Source organism: Pan troglodytes, chromosome 11 (genome assembly GCF_028858775.2).
Source record: "Pan troglodytes isolate AG18354 chromosome 11, NHGRI_mPanTro3-v2.0_pri, whole genome shotgun sequence".
NCBI lineage: Eukaryota > Metazoa > Chordata > Mammalia > Primates > Hominidae > Pan > Pan troglodytes.
The window spans coordinates 28,072,157-28,092,206 of record NC_072409.2 but is presented as its reverse complement, the minus strand read 5'-3'; the positions used below and the strand labels follow the sequence as shown (position 1 = coordinate 28,092,206).

At 37.5% G+C, this 20,050-nt stretch overlaps 1 protein-coding gene and 1 non-coding gene across 3 annotated transcripts in view; both read right to left on the bottom strand.

Moving 5' to 3' along the window:
- Positions 1-3,333: 3,333 nt before the first annotated feature.
- Positions 3,334-20,050, bottom strand: part of SVEP1 (sushi, von Willebrand factor type A, EGF and pentraxin domain containing 1) — a 205,056-nt gene continuing 188,339 nt past the window's right edge. For both annotated transcript variants that reach the window (XM_016961409.4, XM_520182.8), the window contains exons 44-48: positions 16,535-16,705; positions 14,471-14,566; positions 12,576-12,671; positions 7,132-7,225; positions 3,334-3,718 (exon numbers count right to left, since the gene is read on the bottom strand). In XM_016961409.4, coding sequence (XP_016816898.1) covers positions 3,697-3,718; positions 7,132-7,225; positions 12,576-12,671; positions 14,471-14,566; positions 16,535-16,705 — 479 coding nt within the window. In that variant the 3' untranslated portion in view covers positions 3,334-3,696. The remainder of the gene's footprint in view (positions 3,719-7,131; positions 7,226-12,575; positions 12,672-14,470; positions 14,567-16,534; positions 16,706-20,050) is intronic.
- On the bottom strand, positions 6,801-6,907 carry LOC112204528 (U6 spliceosomal RNA). The gene has a single exon (XR_002938160.1). It is a non-coding gene; the product is annotated as a U6 spliceosomal RNA (small nuclear RNA).

Here is a 20,050-nt window from a genome sequence, read left to right as displayed (position 1 = left end):
TCACTGCAACCTCCGCCTCCTGGGTTCAAGCAATTTTCCTGTCTGAGCCTCCCAGGTAGCTGGGATTACAGGCATGTGCCACCATGCCCAGCTAATTTTTTGTGTTTTTAGTAGACAAGGGGTTTCACCATATTGGCCAGGCTGGTCTTGAACTCCTGACCTCGTGATTCACCCCTCTTGGCCTCCCAAAGTGCTGTAATTACAGGCATGAGCAACTGTGCCTGGCCACTTATGAGTTTTTAAATAAAATATTTGAATTCATATATAGAGACTATCACATTGATGCTTTTGTGATTCTTGTTCCAGCATATACTATTTTAATTACTGTAGCTTTTTATTATGCTAATTTTTAAAAAGATCTTTTTCATTGTTTTTCCCTAAAATATTGTAATTTTCCATTTTGCTTTTGTTTGTAATAAACATGAGAATAAATAATTTGGTCATGATCCCCCCCAAAACCCAATATGGCAAATATAATTAGAACTATATGAAGCTTGTAACTTTATTTGGAAAAAAAATCACATCTTTAGGACATACAGTTCTCTTATCCAAGAAATGGCATGTTTCTCCATGAGCTGAGCATTGATGAATGTTTATAGGTATGTTTTTCTAATTTTCTTCCTTGAGACTACATAAATTTCTTATTTGTATAATCCATATGTATATATTTATTGATATTGTGAGTAGAAGATTTTTACTATATTCTCTATTTATAATTAATATGCAGGGAAGCTCTCTTTTTTGGTATGTTTATCTGGTTCTCATCCAGTTTACTGGACTCAGTGCTTCTAATGGATTTTCATGCCTTTGAGTTTTCATCTTACAAGACACATTATTATATCTCCTGCCAAAATGAAACTGTGACAATTTTCTCATTTCTATACTCTTTATTTATTTCATATATTATTGCTCTGGCTAGAAGTGAAGAATAATACTCAAGGTGAATGGGAATATTTTGCTTTGTTTCTGATTTTAAAGTGAGGCATGTAGTGGTTCATAATAGGATTGATTATAATTGAAACAGATAAACTTCAGTATGCTAGACACTTACTACTTTTGTAGAAATTTAAGAATGTGCTGAATTTTATCAAATGCCTTTTCCATATTTATTGCTCTTATCATGCATTTCATATTGTGTCATTGTAAAATACCATCTGCCTGTCAAGTATTGTTTTAAAACATTAAATTTGCTAAATATTACCTAGTGTTAGATGTAGGCCAAAAATGCAGAAACAGTAGAGTAGGAAGTTCCTGAGTTTTAGAGTAAATCAGGCTTGGGGTTCATTTGGCTTTGCCATTTATTTTAGATCAGTTATTTGACTTCTCAGCATTTCACTTTCCTCATCCATAAAATAAAGATAATAATACATATCTCAGTAGAATTGTTGTGAAGATTCAAAGACCTAATCTCTTTAAAACACCTACTGCAGTGTGTAGCATGTATTATTAGTTGTTCAAAAACTAGTTTGAAAGCTAAATTATATGATTGATTTATAGTTCATTTTCTTCTGTTAGGTTTTTGCATCAGAGTGACATTTGGTAAATATTTGGCAAATATTACTCAATGTTTGTCATCTTTTCCAGCTTGTGGGATAGTTTATATAGCATGGTGAATGGCTCCGCCTTCAAAAATTCACTACAAGATAGATCTAGTATGAAAGATTTTAAAATTTCTTTTTAAAATTTTTGTTTTCCTACACTGGTCTTCTCTGCATAGTATGGAAGATTAAAAAATAATATTCTTCAACTATTTTTAGTATCATTACTCTGTGACTCACATTTCTAAACATGTATTATTTCCACACCTCACTTGTATGGTGCTTTACTTCCTTATATTCTCTATACGCCAGGACTACTTTGACTTACTGTGAAAATATAAACCTTTCAGCCTATTCAAAGTAACCCAATACAAACTCCACTTTGAAGGTAAACTTATTTAGTAGGTACTTTCAGAACTGAGTGTTGTTTCCAATTGCTTTCTTAGCTTAATTTTTTCTGCTACTATTTTTTTATTACTCAGATTTGGGGCTGTATTTTGTTTTCTTTTCTTTTTGAAATAGGGTCTCACTTTGTCACCCAGGCTGGAGTGAAGTGGTACGATCTCAGCTCACTGCAGCCTCGACCTCCCAGGTTTAAGCAACCCTCCTGCCTCAGCCTCCCCAAGTAGCTAGAACTACAGGCAGGCATGACCATGCCTGGCTAATTTTTGAATTTATTTTATTATTATATTATTTAGTTTTTAGAGATGGTGTTTCTCCATGTTGCTCAGGCTGGTCTCGAACTACTGAGCTCAAGCTATCTGCCCACCTCAGCCTTCCAAAGTGCTAGGATTATAGGTGTGAGGCATTGCACCCAGCTTTTTTGGCTGTATTTTTGTTTTTATGATTATAAATGACAAAGATCAACAAGGTTTGGAAGTTAATGGACTATGAGTAAATTTATTGGAAGGTAGACTCATAAGCATGTAAGACTGGTCAAGAAAGTGAATGTCAAGAGAAAGAAGGAGGAGTCAATGGCTGAGGGATGCCTACGGTAGTGAAGAGAACCATTAGGAGAATCAAGATCTCTTTCATCCTTTCTGCATTCCTCCACAGTGCTACAACACACTCCAAGGTCTGTGTGGGAGCAGTTTTCCCAGAGGATGGAGGCAAGTTGATTGTGAGTTTCCTATTTTAAAACAAAATCTAGGGTTTGACTTTATTTTCTGAAGTCTGGGGAGTCTTCATCTTGGTACAATTATTGTGATAGAGGTAGGTGACAGTGAGGACTGAGGGGCAGCTCAGCTTTCTCTTAGGTGGCTGCAATTCTTTTTTGCAGGTGAGACCAGGAGCACAGCTCTGGGGAATGTTTCCCATTTGCCTTTTTCCTTCTCTTTCCCTGTCTTCCCCTTCCTCCCAAAATAGTGAGTTGTGGGATTACCAGTCCGGGTATCAGCTCTCTGTTAATCTTCCAGTTCTTGCATTTCTTATTCCAGCCACGAGAAAGAAGGCTAGCACTTTCATTGTGAACCAAGGTCATTATGCTGTTTCTCCACATCCATGAAGTTAATGCCTACGGCTTTTCAAATGTTGAGAAAAGAATTAGCCAGGCTACCCTAAGTACCAGGACATAATTATGTGGTGGAGAGTACCAGGTCCAACAGTTACTCTCTGATTAAATGAAAGAGAAAGCTTTTATTATTACACATATTGTATAGAAGATGGAACCAGAACAAAGGGGTCTCCTTTATTGTAAGGGGTCTCCTATGTGGTGCCAGTGGCACAGATGAAAGATCATGAGTCCTCTCTAGGAATCCCTTGGCCACCTCATAAAATGGTACTATCCAGCAAAATATTATTTAGTAGCAAAATATATTTTAATTGAAAAATCTTTTTAAGTAACTAAATAAAAATGTGTACCAGGAACTTTCCCAATAGATAGCAGAATATGTACATTTTGTGAGGGTAGAGCAGCATCTATTTAATATAATTTTTATATAGAAAATACAGGCATATTTAAAAATGGAAACATGTAAGAAAGTATGTCACAAGGAATAACAAAATATATCACAAAATAAAAAAAGTAACCCCAAGTAACAAGTTTACTAAACAAGACCCAGCACCATGTTGGACTTTCTTTGCATAAGTTCCAGGATGCCCAGGCACTACCGAGGAGAGATGATCCTGCTTTTGGGAGAGCCAGCTGGTTGTGCAGTGGTTAAAACCCAGTCCTCCTTTTCCTGGAAAAAAAAAAAAAAAAAAAGCAGCCAAATAGATTCAAAAGAAAAAATTGAACTGAAGAGCTAACATCTCTTTAGGGGTTGATGAAAACAGGATTGAAAGTCCCAGATACCTGGGCATTATCTATGATGTTTATACGGATGGGGGTCATTCTTTGAGATAACTAAGAGGCATGGGAAACAAGTGCTAACTTATGGAAAGATCTGAGAAGCATCAGACCTGAGTTTTAGTCTTGATTCTGCCACTAGTTTTCTATCTATCTATCTTACAATTCTCTCTTCTGTAAAATGAGGGGTTTGGAGCTAATGAACCTAAAGGTCTCTTAGTCCATTAACAATCTACAGTTTTTCATTATGATATTTGCTTAGGATCAGTTTTCTGAAGATGTGCACAGAGGTCAGAGGAAACACAATTTCCTTCTGAACAACTGAATTATCTGGGGAAAAGGCCAGGTCAGTCTTATTTATCAGTAGAGAAGGTTAAACATTGAGGGATTTAATGGTTGCCACAAGGCATTTCTCTACCAACTGACATTCATGCCAGGAAATTGCTCCATCTGTTAACAAGCCTTTATTGAGCAGCGACTTTTGTGCCTGTACAAGGCACTAGGCATATGTATATATTTTTAAAACAAGATCTTACTCTGTTGCCGAGGCTGGAGTGCAGTAGCACAATCTTGGCTCGCTGCAACCTCCGCCTCCTGGGTTCAAGCAATCCTCCCACCTCAGCCTCCTCAGTAGCTGAGACTACAGGTGTGTGCCACCATGCCTGGCTAATTTTTCTGGGTATTTTTTGTAGAGACAGGATCTTCCTATGTTGCCCAGGCTGGTCTTGAACTCCTGGGCCCAAGTGATCCGCTTGCCTTGGCTTCCCAAATTGCTGGGATTACAGGTGTGAGCCATCACACTCGGCCCAGCATACAAACTTTAAGGCATTCAGTCTCATAGGAGAGCAGGAAAAAATTATACGGTAACATTTATTGTTTATTTCTCAGAAAATCACTCTTCCCCCCTCCCACTTTCTTTTCTTCTGGGAATTGACAGACTCTCCTCCCTTTTACCCAGTTTTTTGCCAAAATTACCCTTTATGTTGGTACAACATAATCCAACCTAGGACTACAGTTCATTGATTCATGCTTGGCCATTCAATCAATCTGGACCAATCAGAGTCCTGGATTTTTAAACTGGGACAGTGTAATATGTCTCTGGATACTGTATGGTGACATGTAAAAAATTCTGTAAGAAATTTTGTCCTGGCCAGGCATGGTGGCTCATGCCTGTAATCCCAGCATTTTGGGAGGCCAAGGCGGGCAGATCACTTGAGGTCAGGAGTTCGAGACCAGCCTGGCCAACATAGTGAAACCTCATCTCTACTAAAAATACAAAAATTAGCTGGGTGTGGTGGCATATGCCTATAGTCCCAGCTACTCAGGAGGCTGAGACAGAATCGCTTGAACCCATGAGGCGGAGGTTGCAGTAAGCCGAGATTGCACACTGCATGCCAGCCTGGGCATCTGAGTGAGACTCTGTCTTAAAAAAAAAAAAAAAAAAAAAAAAAGAGAAATTCTGTCCTTCCCTTCCACGTGAACTAAACAGAAGAAAACCACTCTGTAGCAAGACAGACGATGGAGCAGACCCTGGAAGAGGTGGTGACATGGGAGGTGGAGAGGTACACGTGGCTTTCAAGTCCCCAGTCTGGTCCTCCTGATGCTCAACCACTCCTCTGTCTTTGGGTTCCATGCAAGGTCCCTCTATTGTGATAATAAATTCTCTTCTTTGCTTAAACTAGTTAGAGTTTTAACAAGAATTACAGTATATACAGGAGGAGGAACCTGCCTGGTCCTCTGGGTTGCTAGTTAGCCTTCCCTTGAAGGTGAGCTACACCTCTCAGCTTAATTTGCCATCATTTTTCTTGGATGCCTACATCAAACTTTTGCATAAAAAATCTAGATCTTGTTTTCCTGATTAATGTACAGTATTTTAATACATGCTAATAATTATCCTTTCCTCAATCAAGAAAGAGCTCCTATTGACGGTTTTTAAATCACGCAAACTCTCTCTGGGCTTTTCTTTATCTGAAAAATGAAGAGGTTGAAATATAAAATCTAATATTATAAAAAAGTACTAAATACTTTTTTTTGAGTCACTGTTTTTTTTTTTTCTCTTTTATTTCCTCTCTTTTGGCTCTCATTCTTAAATTCAACTCTGCTCTCAGGTAAAGGTATAATCTTGGCAGCTTCTAAATATATTTGTCCATTTCAAATTTGCTGTTTAGGGTCCAGTTTATTTTTTCTCCTTTTGCAGAGATGGCATATACTTGAGATGATGTGAGGAAATTCACTGGCATTAGACAGATTTTTTTGTTGTTGTTAGGTTTTACTTTAATTACTTTTTTTATATTTGCAAGTTGACTTTGACATTCCAATCAAAATAACAAATCAGGAAATGAAAAATAAAAGTTGTTTGTTTTCAGTTAACTGAATTTTTCCCACTTTAAAAAATGAATATGGAAATACCCATTTGTTTTTAATGAGTCCTATATGATAGGGGTAAGTGTACATAATACAAATCTAAGTGCAGTGATATATATTGAAAGTCTTAAAATATATCTGATACTATTTCAACATTGCAACATTGGTGAGGACAATGTTTGAATATTGAAAATATTTTATCTATGGTATTACACAATATGGCTGATATTTTCCTGATGTTTAAAAAGTTATAAATGATCTTTTAAGTATTTTCCCTTTGACTTATTTTTGTGATAGTATTTTTAAACTGTGATATTTATCTGGTCAGAAATGAGAAACCGATGAAAAAACATATTTTTACATAATCTTTTTGTAGTCAATGAAATGCTACGCATAGAAACACTAAAATACAAAATATTTTACTTTAAAATAAACGTTTCTTATCAATTCAATACTATTTTTATTGTAATGAAGAACTTAAACATCTATTGGGTCATTTTCAATAAAATTACATTGAGTTTATTTATTTTACATCCTTGCATCTATAGGATGCAATCTTCTGTTCAAGAAGATGATTTATTTATTTATATAACCGATTTTTTTTAATTGCAAAAACTGTGGAATGCTTCACAAATTTGTGTGTCATCCTCTAGCATGGGTCATACTAATCCTCTCTGTGAAGTTCCAGTTTTAGTATATGTGCTGCTGAAGTGAGCACAAGACTGCTTATTTTTGAGATATTCTTGTTTTGTCAATCCTGAACTAATATTTCTTAGCTTTGGCTTTAATTCAAATTTAGAGAGCCTGTCTCAAAATGGATGTTTTCACATACAAAATACTTACAGTCAAACTAGACAGAGATAACTTCTGGCTCTTAGGACAATTTACTTGAATTTTAGAGTCTTCATGTTATAGGCGAACATTAGTTTTTGGTTATCTTACCTGGAACAGTTATGTCCTGTCCAAGAAGAAAGACAGTGACATCGGTTTGGTCTTACACATTTTCCACCATTTAAGCAGGGAGACTGGCAAACAGCTGGAATAAAAAACCCATGCATTTATTTAATTAATACTTAGCAATTCTGATGATATCCATAAAGGCACGTAGGATAAGATTTGCCTCTACTTCCTGCAGCAGCCACGGCTGGTCTTCATATACCGTTAGCATTATCCATTTCTGCTGTTCTGCTTGACTTCACATCCTTATGTGGTACCATCTCCCTTTTTCCTTCCAAGCTGGTCAATTTTCACATTTAAGTCCCAGATTAAGTTCTACCTACTTATTGAAGCCTTTGCTGATCACTCGAAGTCCACTGATTTTCCTCTTCTCTAATCTCTTTTAATTTATGCAACCAATCTGACACTTTGAATGTTTTGAACTATAAATTTTTTTGTGTTCAATTAGATTGTACATTTCTTTCCACTGACTTGAAGCTCAAGATTGTAAATTCCTCGAGGGAGTTAGCATTGAGCTCTATGATTGATTGGGTGATTAAGTCAGACGTCAACTTTTATGATAATAAATTAGGCACATGGATTGTCTAAAATAACAGATGATTCAACATCCCTTTGTGTTTGGAGAGGAGACATATTTCGCGGCTTTTGTCAGCTTTAACTAGAATTACAGAAACTGGTTAGCCACAGATAAAACCCTGAGAGGACACTGAAAGATTTACTATCAAAACCCTGAGAGGACACTGAAAGATTTACTATCTAGGTGTTTTTCTCACAAATCCATAATCTCATAACCAAACTCTTCATCTGCATAAATTTATTTGTTAAAAAACCTGAAGATGCTGGTATTTGGTCTAGATGAATTTTTAGCAAGTGTAACATATCAAAGAGAAAGGAGAACTCCCTGTAGGAAGGAAATAAAATGTCTGTTGGGAGAAAGCTGGAAGTAAGAACCATTCCAATATCTGTAGCACAGAAAGGCAGGCTCTTTCCTGGATGAAAAACTTATAATTCACCATTATATTATATGTATATAATATACATATTTTTGGTGAATTATAAGTAAATGTCCTTTCTTCAGTCATTCATTCATAAAATATGGAGAAAATGTCTGCTAAGCAAGTAGTAGGCACTTGATAAGCACTGGTCCTTGTCCAGAGAGAACAAGAGAAGACAAGTAAAATACGTCTTTCCCGTTAGGGAGCTCTCTTGGTAAGTTAAGAGTAAGAGCTGGCCAGCAGAATGCACTTATTAGCAATCTAATGGGAAAGAAAATTATGAAACAAAGCAGGATTAAAACAAGCAAAAATACAACTCAATAATTGAAAACCAACTCCCCATAGTTTCTGCTTGCTGATATAAGAGCACATTACTCCTTTTCAGGACTATGCTGAATTAGCAGTGCCTGACTGCACTAACAAACTAGTCATTACATTTACTTCCTTGTCTAAAAGCTTAAGCCTCCTTCCCTATCACGTCGGTGGTCCCAGTGTTCCATTCAGGGCCACCTTTTCATGTTGCGTGTCTTCTGCAGTGTTATTTTTTCCTCCCATGAGTATTTTTCAATGATGACTTATAAATCTCTATCTTCATCTAAATGCATTTTCTGGGAACCTAAACTATCATCCAACTGCTTATCACTCCCCTTGTATGTTTCACAGTCCTCTCAGACTCAGCGTGTCCATACTTCTTATCTCTACTCTCAAGCTTGCTTCTCCTGGCTTCTCTATCTCAGTAAATGGCAACACCTTCCACTCCAGTGCCCAAGCTGGAAACAGCTTTTAGTCTTCCAAGTAGTATTTGACTCCTCACAATAGATCTGTAACCAAGTAGCATTGATTCTTACTCTTTACTGTCTCTCAAATCTGCTCTTTTGTGGTTGTTTCTCCAGACTTCATTAATTCTTGCCAATTCTGCTTTTACAACCCCGCAATGAATCTCTCTATTGTAAGTCTTGCTTTCTTCCACTTTTCATACTGCTGCCAAAATCAGTTTTCTAAAATAAAATCCGATCACATGATTTTCCTGCTTAAGATCCTTCAGTGGCTTCTGTTGCTCTCAAAACATAATTTAGCATCTTGCACTTGGCATGTGATGTGTTTCCTGATCGGATGCTGCCCATCTTTAGAGCTTGATTCCAGCCACTCCCCTGCATTTCCTCTATGGCTTTGGTTATCCTTTGCTGAACACACCTGTATATTTTGTGGTCCATGCCTTTAGCTGCAATGATTTTCTTCTGGGGACTCCTTTTGTTTCTCCTCAGATTCTATGCTTGAGTAGCTTTTTCTGAACTTCAACATTTGGTTAGTTTACCCATTTCACTGTTGTCATAGCCCATTTTATAGATTTTGATTAGCCTCTATCTTAACACGTCCTAGTTATCTATTTATAGGCCATTCCACATCCCTTCCCCTTTCCTAGATTGAAATTCTGGAGGGCAGGAGCCCCTGTTTTATATGGTTATGGTATGCTTAGTGCTTAAGGGTGTAAGTAGGATCTATGCTGAGGTAGCTGCTGTAAGATTTGGCAAAACGAAGGCTACAGAGTTCAGTGTCATTAGGAGCATATTCTTATTAGAGAGCTAAGGTGTTAAAAGAAATGCAAATAAATCAGATCTATTTATTAGCTTTAAACTGCATGATTCTAACTAGTTGTGTAACATTTATAGCAATGGAATGTTAGAAAGTAGATTATTGTGATATTGAACAAGTTTAGAGATCAGAGGAAACTTAGGCAGGACTTGGGGGTTGAGTGAGGCTAGAATAGGTGGAGGAAAGAGGAAGATCATGTGCAAATGTAAGGAGACTGGGGAGGAGAAGAGGCTGCTTGCAGGGGCACTGCAGGGCACAGTGTGTGATGGTAGGATAACAAGTGAGTTGTGCTTCATCTGTGCTGAAGCTGGCTTATGCAGCACCTTGGAAATCAGAAGAATTCAGGGTGGATGTGGAGACTAAAATAGGGAACCATTTTAGCCTCTTAAACATGGCAAAGACATGCCAAAGTAGTACATTGATGATGTTCAGTCTGGAGGGACATGGAGACAAGAAGGTCAACTAGGCCATGATCCAAAGTCTTTTACTGACTGGTGACAGTGGTGTGGAGTGGAATGTGAGAGATGCTGAGCAGGAAGGAACAAAAATAGTGATGGTGCTGTAACCTCAGATGAAAGGGAGAGTGAATCAAGAGTAATTCATTCATTACCTGTACCAGTAAGGTACCTGGAAAAAAGCAGAGCTTGTTTATAGATGAGCAGGAGAAACATGGGTAAATATCAAAGTTGATGTGTTATAAACAAACACTATATAGACTGCTTTCAGAGTCTCAAATAAGGCCTTCAAATTCAGCCTCCAGGACATATTTCCTTCTCTACGTTCATGAATGGCTCAATTTTGGCTTTAGGTAGGGTGACGACTGCACATCTGCTTTTGTCTGTAACAGTACTTTTCAGTCTCATTTCTCTGGTTTACTTATTAATAGTGCCTCTTTTACTCTCAAAAATGTCCTGGTTTGGAAGCTAAATTATATGGTCTTCCCAGCCTTAGGGTTCATGACAAGCTCTGGTGTTAGGAAGCCCTGTCTATACTTTACATGCCATTTATGTTTTACTCCACTGAGGAAGTGGTATAAACATTGTTTATAGGAGGAATAGTGGTATGTCAGAATTAATACTTCATAAATATAGCAAGCCCTATGTTTTAAATGGTGGCTTAAAATTTTAGGACATTAGGAGGTAGTTTGTCATTTTAAATTGAGTTATTTGACATTTACTATAAATATCTACTATATTTCGGCACTATGCTAAGCACTGGGGATATAAAGATGATAAAAAAAAAATCCTTGCCCTCAAGTGGCGTATAATCTAGTGGGGGAAGGGATAGATAATCAAGCAATTGAACAGATGTCAAAGTATAGTGGGCCAAATGCTGTATTTGAGGTCCGCAAGAGGTGCTAAGAGGATGTTTGTTACTAATCAATCAACTACCATTTGTTACTGTTGTCCATGATAAGAAACCATCTCTTTGATGAGTTTTGTAATATTTTTCCATTTCTTTTTCTTTAAACTTTTTTTTAACTTTTATTTTAGGTTCAAGGGTACATGTGCAGGTTTGTTATACAGGTACACTTGTGTCACGGGAGTTTGTTGTACAGATTATTTCATCCCTCAGGTACTAAACCTAGTTCCCAATAGTTATTTTGTTCTGATCCTCTCCTTCCTCCCACCCTCTACCCTCAAGTAGGCTCCAGTGTCTATTGTTCCTACGTGTTGACGTGTTCTCATCATTTAGCTCCCACTTATAAGTGAGAACATGTGGTATTTGGTTTTTTGTTCCTTTTCTAAGGATGATGGCCTCCAGCTCCATCCATATTCCACAAAGAACATGATCTTGTTCTTTTTTATGGCTGCAGGGCTATTACTAAAAAGTAAAAAAATAGGCTGGATGCAGTGGCTCATGCTTGTAATCTCAAAACTTTGGGAGGCCAAGGTGGGTGGATCACTTGAGGTCAGGAGTTCAAGATCAGCCTGGCCAACATGGTGAAACTCTGTCTCTACTAAAAATAGAAAAATTAGCAGGATATGGCAGCAGGTGACTGTAATCCCAGCTACTCGAGAGGCTGAGGCAGGAGAATTGCTTGAACCTGGGAGGCAGAGATTTCAGTGATTCGAGATTGCCCCACTGCACTCCAGCCTGGGTGACAAGAGTGAAACTCTGTTCTCAAAAAACAAAACAAAACAAAAACAGATGCTGGGGAGGTTGTGGAGAAAAGGGAACACTTATACACTGTTGGTAAGAGTGTAAATTAGTTCAACCATTGAGGAAAGCAGTATGGCGATTCCTCAAAAACCTAAAAACAGAACTACCATTCAACCCAAGCAATCCCATTACTGGGTATATACCCAAGATAATAGAAATCATTCTACCATAAAGACACATGCTCGTGTATGTTCATTTCAGCACTATGCACAATAGCAAAGACATGGAATCAACCTAAATGCTCATCAATGGTAGACTGGATAAAGTGTTTTTTTTTTTTCATTTTAACTTAAATTGTATTTATGTATAACCTTGTTCTTTCTAAAGAGTAAGCATGAATTTAGTAATTTAGCTTCTTAGAGATTAAAATAAGTATTATTCTGAACCTCTGTGTAATGTCTTCTCTATGCTCTGCAAAATGAAGCAGATGACATAAAGAAGACAGATAATTGAGTAGACTTAGATGCTATTCTTCGGCACATGACCTGGAAACATGTTTAGGCAACCATAAAATTCAGTGTTGAGACACCAATCAAGGGATCATCTTGAGGAACTTTTGAGAAACATCAGTACTTTTTCACTTTGCCACCACTTCTGAGTCTAAGTCACACTCTTCAATGTCCTCTGGAGTTTCATGGGCCTGAGCCACCAAGAAAACAAACCACGAAAGAGGCCTACCTGTATGACAGCGAGACCCCGTCCAGCCAGGCGGGCAGTCACACTGGTAAGGGGCCACACAGCGACCTCCGTTCAGACAGGGAAGAATGCAGATTGCTAAAAAAAAAAAAAAAAAAAGGCGGGGGGGGATTGAAATGGCGTTGATAAAAGTACACATCTTAGGTTCAAGGGTTCAGAAAACATTTTGCAGGAGTGAAACCTTATATGACTCACTAAATAACTTTCCTGCATGTGTTCTGCTTATTAATGAGTATCATTGGGAAAACACAATCAGGAAAGTAAGCCTGGATTCTTAGCCACATGTAATGACTCTAAGGCCAAATCCACTTTCAGTGAAGACACTCGGTAATCAGTGTCTGCAAAGTGCTTTGCTTTAACTCTTCACAAAATAAGCAGAACGGTCTCCATTTATTATAGTTTCAAATTTCCATTACAAATTACATAAAATGTTCTAAGAGGATTTGGCTGCCTTGAGGCTCTTCCTGTCTTGAACTAAATGTGAGAATGGGAATCAGATAAGCTGTAACATAGGGTTGGAGTTTGCAACATTTTGGTAGCAATGGGACAACACACCCTTTATTTCCGAGAAGCTGAGGACTGATGGTGACTGAATGATGCCTCCCGAACACCGTTCATGACTATCATTCCTCCTCCTAGAAATCACTGAAATCTTTAAAGAGGCATAGTCTGTTTAAAAGATGTGAGTTTGTTGCTTTGCTCCCCAAAATCAAGTTCCCTAACCCCAATATTCTTTGCATCACCTAGGAGTTGGTTAGCAATGCAGATGTCAGGTACCAACCCAGATCTGCTGATCTCCCAGATGATCTGTATGCACAGCAAAGCTTGGGAAGCGCTGGTATAATGAAGGAGGGCAGGCACATGCTCAGTGAGCCAGACCAGCTAAGGCAGCCAAGCCAGGCCTGTCGTGGGGTACCCCAAAGTCAATGCTCACTAAGTCTTTGGACTCTTGACATAAAGGCAGGCTAAGTCTGGGAGCTCTAGGTGAAATGGAATGATTGGGGTGAGCTGGAAGAGAAAAGTGTGATTTCTCTTCTTTTTTAATCATTTGAGAATACTTGTTTTGGTGAGTTGTTAGCAGCCTAAATTTATTTCCATCATACATTTTCCTTTATAGATTAGTTGAAAAAGTCACACTTAAAACATTTTAGTCTCTTATAAAATTCCTGCTCTGTAGGAAAAACTGGTATAGACCAATGGCCATCACATGAATCACTCTTAATGGTTTACATACACTGCTCCCGTTGAAATATGAAACCATTTTATCCTTATATATATTTTAAGATATTGAAATAAAGTGTAGTTGAGATATTTAAAAATTTAACATCACTATCCATACCTCCCTGGAATTTCAAATTCAAATGTTTCTATAAGGATCAAAATTCTATATTAATTTACCAAATATGGATATAGGAGTGCTAGCTTTCCTTATTTTCTTAATTAGTAGAAACTATTCTTAACAACAAAGAGGAAATGGTGAGCTGCAAATATTACCTGCAAAGTACATGTTTTGCAGTGGTGCACGTTTATACCAACTGAGCAATGACTGACATAGCACATAGTAGACCCTGAGTTAAGGGAAGAGGATAGCTTGGAGACTTTACAACAAGCTCCTTCTCAAGAAGACTTTTGCAAATTTGTGCCAGGGAGCATGTGAAGATGACTTTAGATGGATCTTAATAACAGTATTTTCAAAGTCATTAATATTATAGATCTTCTGCAACCTGTTGACACATATGTGCTCTGTTTGGTGTGGACAAGGACTTACAGCAAATGAATTCTTCCCAACAGTACAACCATTTCCTGGTAACTCCCCTCAGGTGGGAGCATCCAGGCAATTTGTCAGGACTCTAAGTAAGATCTGAAGAGCAACTCACGTTCTTCACAGAGGCGCCCCATCCAGCCCTCTGGACAGGAACAAGCATTTGGGCGTTGGCAGATGCCCCCATTCTGACATGGGAATCGACAGACAGCTGGAAAAGAAGCAGGATGGGTCACAAATGTAGGGAATTATGAAGGGAAGGAGTCAGAAAATAGAATTGCCCCTTTATATCTCATACTATTTCCTTGAGTCAAGCTTTCAGGAAGAGAGACAAAAATCAAATCTCAAGAGGGAATTTCAGTATGTGGAGAAGTACAGCATTTTATTGGCTGCTGCTATTTCAGTTTTCCCTGTAGCTTTATCGAGGTGCAACAAATAAAAATTGTATATATTTTTTACAACCTGATGTTTTGATTTATGTATAAATTGTGAAATAATCACCACAATGGAGCTAATTAGCACATTCATCCCCTCACATAGTTATTGTTTCTTTCTTTTTTGTGGTGAGAACACAAGATCTATCCTTTCAGCAAATTTTCAGTATACAATACAGTATTGTTAACTACAGTCACATTGCTGGACATTAGAACTCCAGAACTTATTCATCTTGCATAACTGAAACTTTGATACCTTGAGCAACATCTCCCTATCCTCACCCCCTCCCAGCTCCTGGGAACCACCATCTACTCTCTGCTTCTATGAGTTTGACTGTTTTGGATTCCACCTATCAGCAAAGTCAGGCAGTATATGTCATTCTGTGTCTGGCTTATTTCATGTAGCATGATGTCCTCCAGGTTAGTCCATGTTGTTGTAAATGGCAGGATTTTCTTCTTTTGCAAAGCTGAATAATATTTCATTGTATCTGCCTATTTTTATCTGCATGTCTATCTAATCTATCTTCTTAATCATCATCATCATCATCTATCAACATACTTTTTTTATCCATTTATCTGTCAACAGACATTTATGTTGTTCAATATCACACACACAACACTCATTCTGACTTTAGACTTTAAGTGAAGTCTGGGATATTCCTTTAAGATGTCCCCCCTCAGCAACCCTCTCAAAAGGCTCTACATTCTCTTACATCCCATGTATTGGTGATCTCACTTCTCATTGTTGCTGCCAGACAATGAGTCCTCTTTCTCTTGCAATAGCCTCTGTTTCTTTTGAGGCTCATGCCATTCATCCATTGACTTCCTCAATCTTCCCTGCTTCACCAGTTATTAAAGTCCAAATCTGTTTTTCTTGTAAATTTGTTTGAGTTCATTGTAGATTCTGGATATTAGCCCTTTGTCAGATGAGTACATTGCAAAAATTTTCTCCCATTCTGTAGGTTGCCTGTTCACTCTGATGGTAGTTTCTTTTGCTGTGCAGAAGCTCTTTAGTTTAATAAGATCCTATTTGTCAATTTTGGCTTTTGTTGCCATTGCTTTTGGTGTTTTAGACATGAAGTCCTTGCCCATGCCTAAGTCCTGAATGGTAGGTGGGAATTGAACAATGAGAACGCATGGACACAGGAAGGGGAACATCACACTCTGGGGACTGTTGTGGGGTGGGGGGAGGGATAGCATTAGGAGATATACCTAATCTTAAATGACGAGTTAATGGGTGCAGCACACCAACATGGCACATGTAGACATATGTAACAAACCTGCATGTTGTGTACATGTACCCTAAAACTTAAAGTATTTAAAAAAAAAAAGTCCAAATCTGAACAGTTTGTGGTCAACTCATCCAACAACTCATTTAGTTCCTTGGTTTTATCTGTGTGTACTAGCGTACTTCTTGACTTCTAGCAAATATTTGTAGAATGAATGAAATAATTATTATGATGTATAAAAATCATATTTTATTATAAAAGTAAGTTTTAGAAGGATATAATACTAGGGTGCCTCATTACCTCTTTCTATTTTGCAAAATTTCAAGCACAGAACCTAAGAGTTCTATGTGCTTTTAAAACTCAAACCATAACATTAAAAGAAAATTACACAGCTGCTAAGAGAAATTTTAAAGCCAAGGAAAAATAAAGTAGTATGCATATTAATTGCTGGACAAATCAGATTTCTATACACATTTCCCTGCAGTTTCACTAAGAAATAACCAAATATTTCCTTACCTCTGCAAATAGGAGGTGATGTCCATGTTCCATTTTCTAAACAAACACTCCTCAGGGAACCCTCCAACATGTATCCACTGTAACATGAGTAGGTGATCATGTCTCCATATTGATAACGTACGCCTCGAGCAATTGCATTTTCTACGTGAGCTGGTGGACCACATGAGATTTCTACAGGAAAACAAAACAACAATTAAGCTTGTGCTATTAACACAGACTGAGAACACAGTCTCATCTCTCAGAATGAATTAAAGAGCAAAAATAAAATACATAAGGGAAACATTTTCACCTACTTATCTAGAATAGTAAGAACTAAAAGAATTAACTGCTGCTGTTGAGAAAAATTAGACACACAAAGATCAAAGGTTTTTTGTCTTCTGATTCAAATGTTGAAGGTGAGCCTGTTTTAAACCTAAGGAAAGCAGTCTGTAGGACACCAAGAATTAGCTCTTGTACCTCATCAAATAAATGGCTGCAAGAGACTTTCAAAACAGGATGCTTATTAAATTAGGAGAGAAAGCATGATGATTGTAGTCTACTGTTTCAGAGTAAAGATCATTAATTGTAGTACTGCATATTGTATCAGGGCTATTTTATTAATGCCTAGAACAGTGCCTAGCATGCAACATGCTCTTGAAAATGAGTCAGTGAATGAATATTGTCTCTAGTCTATAGATGCTCAGTGAATACAACTTGATGAGGTTTATGAAATTCAAGGTTTCATGTTAGTTTTCCTCTTTTCAATACTGTAAAAGAGTGACTTTCTGCTTTTGGGATCTGTGATAGATTGGATGACAATCCTCTCTTTTAAGAGGGACATATGTGTATATTTAAATAGAAATTTTTATAACTGATATTGTTTTGAGAATTTTACAAGAAGCCTCAAGATAATTAGAATTATTCTGTGGTGGGCAAGGGTTAGATTGGTGTCAGGATTCTAATCAGAATCCCGTTTGTTCAACTTTTGAATGAAGAGTCCTTATAAGCCGGCGTCTAAAAGATCACTTTGTTGTCATAATACTACCATAAACTTGTTAGAGGAGATAATAAATTTGTATGATTTTTCTAAATTTTTTTCCCCTCTAAGGTGGACAAAATGCCTACTATGCAACAGAAATCAGAAGGAAATAAATGAATTATGTTTATTGATTTGCATATGTTAAACCAGCCTTGCATCCAGGGGAAGAAGCCAACTTGATTGTGATGGATAAGCTTTTGGATGTGCTGCTGGATTCGGTTCTCCGGTATTTTATTGAGGATTTTTGTATTGATGTTCATCGGGGAAATTGGCCTGAAGTTTTCTTTTTCTTGTATCTCCATCAGGTTTTGGTATCAGGATGATGCTAGCCTCATAAAATGAGTTAGGGAGGAGTCCCTCCTTTTCAATTGTTTGGAATAGTTTCTGAAGGAATGGTACCAGCTCCTCTTTATACCTCTAGGAGAATTCAGCTATAAATCTGTCTGGTCCTTGGCTTTTTTTGGTTGTAGGCTATTTATTACTGCCTCAATTTCAGAACTAGTTATTGGTCTATTCAGGGATTCAATTTTTTCCTGGTTCAGTCTTGGAAGGGTATATCTGTCTAGGAATTTATCCAAGGGTGCATGTGTCCAGGAATTTATCCATTTCTTCTAGATTTTCTAGTTTATGTGCATAGAAGTGTTTATAGTATTCTCTGATGGTTGTTGTTTGTATTTCTGTGGCATCAGTGGTGATATTCCCTTTATCATTTTTATTGTCTATTTGATTCTTCTCTTTTTTTTAATTAGCTAGTGGTCTATTTTATTACTTTTTTCAGAAAAACAGCTCCTTGATTAATTGATTGTTTTGAAGGGCTTTTTGTGTCTGTATCTCCTTCAGTTATGCTCTGATCTTGGTTATTTCTTGTCTTCTGCTAGCTTTAGGGTTTGTTTGCTCTTGGTTCGCTAGTTCTTTTAGTTGTGATGTTAGGGTGCCAATCTGAGATCTTTTTACCTTTTCGATGTGGGCATTTAGTGCTATAAATTTCCCTCTTAACACTGCTTTAACTGTGTCCCAGAGATTCTGGTACATTGTCTCATTGTTCTCATTGCTTTCTGATTTCTTCCTTATTTAATTATGTACCCAGGAGTCATTCAGGAGCAGATTGTTCAATTTCCACGTAGTTGTGTGGTTTTGAGTTTCTTAATCCTGAGTTCTAATTTTTGATTGAGCTGTGGTCTGAGAGAATGTTTGTTATGATTTCAGTTGTTTTGCGTTTGCTGAGGAGTGTTTTAGTTCCAATTATGTGATCAATTTTAGAGTAAGTACTGTGTAGCAATGAGAAGAATGTATATTCTGTTGTTTTGGGGTGGAGAGTTCTGTAGATGTCTATCAAGACCACTTGATCCAGAGCTGAGTTCAAGTCCTGAATATCCTTGTTAATTTTCTGTCTTGATGATCTAATATTGACAGTGAGGTGTTAAAGTCTCCCACTATTATTGTGTAAATGTCAAAGACTCTTTGTAAGTCTCTAAGAACTTGATTTATGAATTTGGGTGCTCCTGTACTGGGTGCCTATATATTTAGGATAGTTAGTTCTTCTTGTTGAATTGAACCCTTTACCATTATGAAATGCCCTTGTCTTTTTTGATCTTCGTGGGTTTAAAGTCTATTATGTCAGAAACTAGAAGTACAACCCCTATTTTTTTCCTGCTTTTCATTTGCTTGGCATTTTGTGTCTCTTAAGTGGGGCGTTTAACTCATTTACATTTAAGGTTAGCATTGTTATGTGTGAATTTGAGCCTGTCATCATGATTCTAGGTGGTTATTTTGCAGACTTGTCGATGTAGTTGCTTCATCTTGTCATTGATCTTTGTACTTCAGGATGTTTTTTGTAGTGGCTGGTAACAATTCTTCCTCTCCATATTTAGTGCTTCCTTCAGGAAGTCTTGCAAGGCAGCCCTGGTGGTGATGAATTCCCTCAGTGTTTTCTTGTCTGAAAAGGATTTTATTTCTCTTTCACTTATGAAACTTAGTTTGGCTGGCTATGAAATTCTGGCTTGGAAATTCTTTGAATATTGGCCCCCAATGTCTTCTGGCTTTTAGGGCTTCTGCAGAGAAGTTTGCTGTTAGTCTGATGGGCTTCCCTTTGTAGGTCACCTGGACTTTCTCTCTGGCTGCCCTTAACATTTTTTCCTTCATTTTTACCTTGGAGAACCTGAGGATTATGTGTCTTGGGGTTGACCTTCTCATGGAGTATCTTACTGGGGTTCTCTGGATTTCCTGAACTGGAATGTTGGCCTTGTTTTGCTAGGTTGGGGAAGTTCTCCTGGGTGATATCCTGAAGTATGTTTTCCAAGTTGGTTCTATACTCATCTCTTTGAGGTACCCCGATCAATCATAGGTTCGGTCTTTTTAAATAATTTCATAGTTCTCAGAGGTTTTGTTCATTCCTTTCATTCTTTGTTCTCTAATCTTGTCTGCCTGTCTTATTTCAGCAAGATAGTCTTCAAACTCTAAAATTCTTTCCTCCACTTGGTCCATTCAGCTATTGATAC